This window comes from Cupressus sempervirens, chromosome 11 (assembly GCF_028749045.1).
Source record: "Cupressus sempervirens isolate cs-2001-9-10 chromosome 11, ASM2874904v1, whole genome shotgun sequence".
Taxonomy (NCBI): Eukaryota; Viridiplantae; Streptophyta; class Pinopsida; order Cupressales; family Cupressaceae; genus Cupressus; species Cupressus sempervirens.
In genome coordinates, this window is record NC_143128.1 from 169,559,675 (window position 1) to 169,567,018 (window position 7,344).

General features: G+C 33.4%; 1 protein-coding gene across 1 annotated transcript; it reads right to left on the reverse strand.

Annotated features, from left to right (window-relative positions):
• Positions 1 to 3,435: 3,435 nt before the first annotated feature.
• On the reverse strand, positions 3,436 to 5,112 carry LOC149528717 (glutathione S-transferase F9-like). The gene is made up of 3 exons (XM_089810789.1): positions 4,966 to 5,112; positions 4,830 to 4,878; positions 3,436 to 3,891 (listed from the first exon to the last, which is right to left on the reverse strand). Exons 1-3 carry the CDS (start codon positions 5,110 to 5,112, stop codon positions 3,452 to 3,454), a joined length of 636 nt encoding a protein of 211 aa, XP_089666915.1. The 3' UTR covers positions 3,436 to 3,451.
• Positions 5,113 to 7,344: the final 2,232 nt, after the last annotated feature.

Sequence of the window (7,344 nt, forward strand, 5' to 3'; positions counted from 1 at the left end):
GAGTCTTGGGAATGAATTTTAAGTAGACATATAGATAAGAGAGGATTTGATTACATGCGCTCCACTAACCTCCATACTCTTGGGCACAAATATGATAATCATATGTAAAGAATTAATTTTTGTAAACCTCCGTTCCCATTTAAGTGGAATTGGAATTCATTCAAATTGGGCCTTTTTAGATGAAAGATTAGAAGGCTAGGGTAAATTGAGAATTAAAAATTTCCTATTCTATTTTCATGTTTTGTTTTGAAAACAAACATAGGATATGTCAACATTTGATAATGGGAATGAATTTGAGCAAAGGAGGAGCTTCTTTTGCACTAGGTGAATGTTTGAGGATAAGTGTTTGTTAGAAATAGGGAATACTAAGCAAGTGGGGGGTTGGAGGGGAATCAGTGTTCCACAAACCTTTACCCAACTATGGATATTATAAACAATCTTTAAACTTGCATATATGATCAAACTGAAAATTAAACATAAACATAAGAAAATGCAACTCATAACACCATTAATTGTTCCTTTTCTCCTTTATAGTGGTGAGTTTCATCAACTCCAAACAGTTGCAACTCTATTCAAATTCCCTTTTTTCTTTTCACTTCTTGTAAATCCCTTCCTCTTTTCTTCTGGTTTGAGGTTACTTTTTGTTGGGTTTGTGTCGTCTAATCATGATTTATCAAATTGGAACACAAAGTACATCATTATATTAATTTTCATTTATATTAATATATTATTTTTCTATAAGGTGACATGCAATTTTCTTCCATTAGGAATGGTCGAAAGGAACAAGGCTCAGATTTATAGAATAATAAGTAGGAAATATTTTCCACAACACACCAAACTATGATATTTTTATCAAGATTCACATGTGTAGTTTTTGAATCAAACTTATTGACCCATATTTCATGAATTGTGGTTCACAAAAACCCATCTCTTATAAAAAGGTATATAACACTTATCACTCATTGCATCTAGGTGATGCTCATAGAGGTGAAGCATCAAGACTTACCAGGAGGTCACCACATCCTAGTACTAAATCAACTCAAGTTATATTAACCATCAAATTTCCTCCAAAGTTAGAATTGCTTTTTGTGCAACCCCATTTGTAAAATCTTTAAACCTTCAACAGAGTGTGCTTAAGCTTAGAGGTAACTCCATGGTTAAATGCACTTGAGTTGTAGTAGTACTAAGATGAGTGACCTCTCAAGAAATCTCAACGCTTCACCTTCATGAACATGACCTAGATGGAATGAGTGCTAAGTGTTCTACTTCATTATCATGATAGACATGTTCTTGTGAACCACTACTCATGAAAAATGAGTCAATAAGTCTGACTCAAACACTACAAAGGTGAATTTTAATAGACACATGCGAATATAAAATGATTCTCCAAACACAAAGATGTAATGCGATGCTCCACAATGAAGAAAAAACCACTTGCAGTCCATGTTATATTTTCAACAAAAAAGATTTATGAATACCCCTTTCTTATGTTTATGCAAATTTGTGAATGATGCAGATAGAGAAGAGGAAGAATCACCCATACTTTGTGTAGGCCAGCCAATTTTTTCTTTTTAGAACATTCTATTAGGATTAACCACAGATAGAAATAACAATTACATGTACATATAACCAATATCAGAAAATACTAAATCACACAGAAGAGAACACAAGACACAAGGATTTAATGCGGTTCACCCAATCCCTAGGCTACGTCCACCAACATCAAGTCTAATATTATTATTATCTAGTGATTACAATCCACAATCCCTTACAACTCAATACTGACACAAGAAGCTACAATATCATCATACATTATGAAATATCTAACCCAAAGCCATTTTATACAAGCTTTTGTCACTTACAAAATTAGGCTAGAATAAGTCATCCGATAGGAAAATAGTAGTCAACACCAACATTGCCCTTCGACCCCACCATGTAAAGCAACATGGAGCGCATTTAGGGTGTTGCTTAAGGACCCCATAGGGGGTGTTGCCCCCATATCCCCAGAGAAATAATCTAGGGGGAACTACACTAAATAAACCTTTGAGTCTAATTAGGCTCCACATCACAACAATCTCCCACTTGAAGATTGATCAGACTCCCCAACAATAACACATTCTTTATATTATTGATTTCTTTTTTATAATATTATTAATTTTCATTCTATAAATTTTTACAATGACTATGTGTGGGTTTGGAGTCTCTACTTTGATACCCTTATTAATTACTTTTCAAATTTGTTTATATGAATTTTTATTTGTATTGATAATAAGAAAAGATAAAAATAGCAAAATTTTAACATTTCAGTCAATTGCAAATAAAATTAATTTAAAAAAAAATTCATATATAGAAAGAGAGAAACACATTATATATATACACACATTCATAGATGTATAGTTTTAAAATTGTAACTTAGAGATAGAAAATCTTTTTACTAATATTATTTAAGAGCATTCAATGTGCTCCTAGTTAATCATTACAATCAAGATTTGAAGGAAGAAATTAGTAAATAGCAATTCATGACTGTCATAATCTATTTTTAAATTTCCCCATTGTTAGTTTGTGGTGACACATTAGGTAAGTACTGTACACTCACCATGTATACTCGTTGGGGTTTAGGGTCGAGATGGGCCTTCCCTCAATGAAATTATTTTTGGGGCTATTTCTAGAGGTCGACATGTTGTAATTGAATATAACCCTAATTTTGTAAGCGACAAAGTACTTGTATAAAATAACTTTGGGTTAGGGATTTTAAGTGTGATGATGAAAATATCAGCTACTTGGGGTGATATTGAGTTGTAAGGGGTTGGAGATTGTACTCAAGTTGTAATAAGTAGATAATAGGAATACAAGGACTCGTTGTTTGGTGGACGTAGTCTACAAATTGAATCAACTACACTAAATCTTTGTGTCTTGTGTTTTTTCTATGTATTTTATTTATTTCTGATATTGTTTGTATTTGCATGTATTGTTATTTCAGTCTCTTTAATTCAAACATATATTAAAAATGTCACTAACTATCTACCATCTCATTTGATTATTTCAATAAAAAGTGTTCAAATAATTATTTCTTCGAAAAAAAGATCTTTTAGCTAAAGAAAAGTTCTGCAATTGAAAAAATTGCAATAACTATAAAATTGTTTTATCTATGGCAAGACATCATATGAATCTAAATAGTAATAGTAAAATGGTTTGACATTGGAATACATCATCAAACCCAAAAAGGCAATCCATTTTAGAAGCAAAAGTAGAAAGAAAAAAGTTAGAACCATGCAAAAGGAGAAGATGGCACGGTGGTAAAACAAGAAAAGATTATATAACATAATCACACTGAAAACATCTTAGAAACATGGAGAGGCAGCATACCACCATGTACGGAGTATGCCATGGTGTTATTATTTTGCAAAAACACACTAAAATGTTGCTGTCCTCAGACACAGAATCCATGGTTTCACATAGCTGAAACCTTCTTCCATGCAGGTCTAGAGGAGATATCCTCCCACCATGCATTCACATGTTTCCTGTTTGTAATCAGATATGCCTTATCAGTAGCACTCACTATATAATGGATAAATGGAAGATTTGTTAGATCAGCAAGGCTGTAAAAGTCTCCTGCCAAGTACTTGCTTTTTGACAGCCTCTCTTCATACACATCCAACACTTTACCCACCTCCTCAACATTGCTCTCAATCAGTGCCAAGTCCTGAGGCTGACCAAGCCTTGGGACAACCAGCACTTGAACAACCAGTGAATAAGCAGCAGAACTGAAGTACTGCCCTTCTACTTCTACCCACTGCTCCACCATTGCTCTCTCCTCCAAAGTCTTTCCCAGCAGAGATGTCCCCTTCCCTTCATATTTCTCAGCAAAGTACCTTATGATGGCCCTAGATTCTACACATACTCAAAAAAAAAACAATTACATTCTTCATAGAAAGGGAGTGAATATATTCATGTAAAATAGTAATTGTATGATATTTGAATAAGTGTTAGGTAGGGAAGAAACTCTAATAGTTGAACATTGTGACTTTGTGCCTTTCAAAATCTGATGACATATTTTCAATCACTCTCAATTTTTTACAACAGATTGTTTGACAAGGCTCTTTCTGATAACTAAGATTTAAGCATACTTATTATTGATGACATATTTTCAATCACTCTCAATTTTTTACAACATATTGTTTGACAAGGCTCTTTCTGATAACTAAGATTTAAGCATACTTATTATTGAAATGTTAAAAAAAATTCCAAATAGCGTATACAGCTGACAATGAATCGTGTTATAAATATAGATATTTACAATCAATCGAACAACTTTGAAATTACAATTATTAACCTTATATTATAAAAAATATTAAACATTAAAACAACAAATTCTACACGACTCTAAATCGTTTTTCCTACTAATCATTTCTCTTGTAGCTCTCGAAAGATGATAATCTACACCACCTAAATTCGATTTATTCATTCAACTCGCAACTCCTATATCCAAAGGGAAGTGACAATCTATATCAACAAAGTCAGATTTATATATACAATCAGTATATCACATAAAACATGAGAATAAGGTCAAGATAGATTGTAAGTATATCACATGAAAATCTAGACAATCCAAATGAGGTGGAGGTATAAGCAGTAAAGTATATCGTATGGGAAGGGTATAATCTATGTTACCCACATCAGGTTGTCCATTTAGCAGTAGATCAAAAAGAATAGATGAGAATCTGGATTACCCATATAATTTTTATTGCTTCAACATTATAAACAACAATAGACTAGAATCAAGATTTCCCATATAATTCATAAACATTATATACAATAAAGACCATTACCAAACATGGTGAGATCTCCATCCTGGACCACTGGAACTTTTCCAAAGGGCTGCATCATACAACATAAAAATTACAAGTTAGCAATCAACAAATACAAAGGTAAAAATATGAGTTATATCTATGCGAAGTTACCTACTTGTAAAGCCAGGAACTCTGGTTTTTTATTTTCTCCTTTCATAAAATCAACGGGCACAATTTCAAACTCAAGGCCTTTCTCCACAAGGCATGCAAGCACCCTTCTGGCGCAGCCTGCCTGCCCTGTTCCAAACACCTTCACAACCATTTTGCTTTCCTTCTTTACTGCAAACAAAAACTATGCTTTTCTACTTTTTCTATGCTGCTTTGCATTTACGAGGGTTGTAATTGTTTTTATAGAAGAGCGGAACTAACAAGAGAATTTTGCCGGCTAATTCGGCTTCTGTTTGCATGGATATGAACAAGAAAAAACATTGATAAACATTGTTTTTTCTATGGTCCGGCAAATTCTGAAAGAATTTAAAATCATTAACTATCGGTTTCTACGATGTATGTACACTGATTTGATCGAAGGGTTGAATTGTTTGTGCTAGGTGTTTAAGATGGAACTTTAAATTTCTTTTAAATTATTGTGGTAAGAAGTATTCTTTTAGTTAAAAATCAAACCCAAAAAAAAAAAATCAATTGTAACATAATCGCCTATTAAAATGTAACATTTCAACTTCTAGATGTATAATGAAGAAACATAGTTAAAAATATAATCTTCTAATAACAAAAGAACATATCTTATCAAATCAACAATTACATTACTGCACATATCAATATCTAAAGTCAAAGCATTTTAAAAAATAATAAGAAATTGACCAACTATTGTTTTTCATTTCCTTTTAGCCTAGAAGTGTCATAATAGCTATGCTTTATGTTTTTAGTATGTTGACAAAAGGGACAAAATCTTTTAAAAAATTAACTTCTTTGTCTAATATGGATTTAAAATGGACTCAACTTTTAACCTCTAAATTTATAAGGTTAAATTCTTCCACTTCTTTTGACCTCAAAAAGATTTTAAAACTAATTTAATTTCATAATTTTTTGAGAAAAGTTATCGAGATGTAGGGCTTTCTCTTCAATAACTTTTTAGGTTCTTAGTTCATATGATGTAATTTTTTTTAACCTGACAAGTGATGTTGTACTTGTGTTTTTGAGTTTATTACATTCTTTTTTATTTTTGTATTATAAATGATAATTTATTAACTTACATTTTATATACACTTTTAAAGCTTGATAGTTCACCTTTTAATCAATGTTTTATTATGTGCACATGTATGTTGAGGTTCCTTAAATAATTAAATTGTGACTCACTGTATCACTTTAATAAATTAGAGAAACACATTATAATCTAATTAATGTGGTGAGAATTGAAGAGAGTGGTGGAGATATAGAAAATGTGGAGAAGCGTTGGCTGCCGGCTGGGCTAGGGTTTTTCCCCTAGCTTGTTCTTGTTGTTTGATCTTTACTATTTTTTCTGTTCTGTTTGGATTGCTAGCTACTAGACATAATTTGCGTGGGTGTTTTTGAAAATCTTCTACAGTCAATTTTGGATTGGGGTTTTATTGTTTGCATGGCAGAGCTTGGGATTTCTTCTACGTTGGTGAGAACAGATGGTTCTTCTCCAACTATGCATGCAATGCGATCTGAATCGTTTTATTCAAGGGAGAGCTCCAAGCTAAAAAAAGTTAATGGTTGTTTTCCGCATAGCCATGATCGCCCTGTTCTAGTTATTCCTCCAACGACTGTAATGGAGGACATTGATTATTGGACCAAGCATGCTTTGATATGCAAATTTCTTGGAATCTAGATTTCCCTATCCGCTCTTGAGGCATGGATCCGCCACTCATGGCAAGTGGAAGGCGATATGGAGATTATGTTGGTAGGGAATAGTTATTTTTTTGTTGTATTCTCTTGCATGTCTGATCGTGATTGTGTTTTTGAAGGAGGCCCATATTTCTACAACCATGTGGGGCTATTTGTCAAACCTTGGCATTCAGGTTTTAATTCTGCTGAGGATCTCCCTTCAACAGTGCCAGTTTGGGTTCACTTGCCTCGTCTTCCCTTGGAATTTTGGTGTGAAGACATCCTTCGACAAATTGCTGCTTTGTTGGGGAAGCCGGCTATGATCGCACATCAATCCCTCGATAAAAAGGTTATTTCTTATGCTAGAATTTGTGTTGAAATTAATTTGAATAACCCATTACTAGATTCTTTGGAAATTTGTCTGGGGGATTCTTCTTGGATGCAGCAGTTAGATTATGAATCCCTCCCTTTTCGCTGCCGGATTTGTCATGAGTATGGTCATTTACAATGTCAGTGCCCCCGTAACTCGAGTTTCAAAGGAGTGGATGGTTCTACAGTTGGCAATGCTGGTGGTTTGGTAGATACTACAGGGAAAGGAAAATCTCAGATGGCTAATACTACCAAGGGGATGAATCCGCAAGATGCTACAGGTAAGGGTAAGGCTCAAATGCAGGATAAGGATGGATTT

Excerpts from the sequence above, each read along its gene's own strand:
- LOC149528717 (XM_089810789.1), bottom strand. The coding sequence starts at position 5,112 with ATGGTTGTGAAGGTGTTTGGAACAGGGCAGGCAGGCTGCGCCAGAAGG. Across the intron at positions 4,879-4,965 it reads CAGAGTTCCTGGCTTTACAA|CCCTTTGGAAAAGTTCCAGT; the intron begins GTAGGTAACTTC and ends TGTATGATGCAG. Across the intron at positions 3,892-4,829 it reads TGGAGATCTCACCATGTTTG|AATCTAGGGCCATCATAAGG; the intron begins GTAATGGTCTTT and ends GAGTATGTGTAG.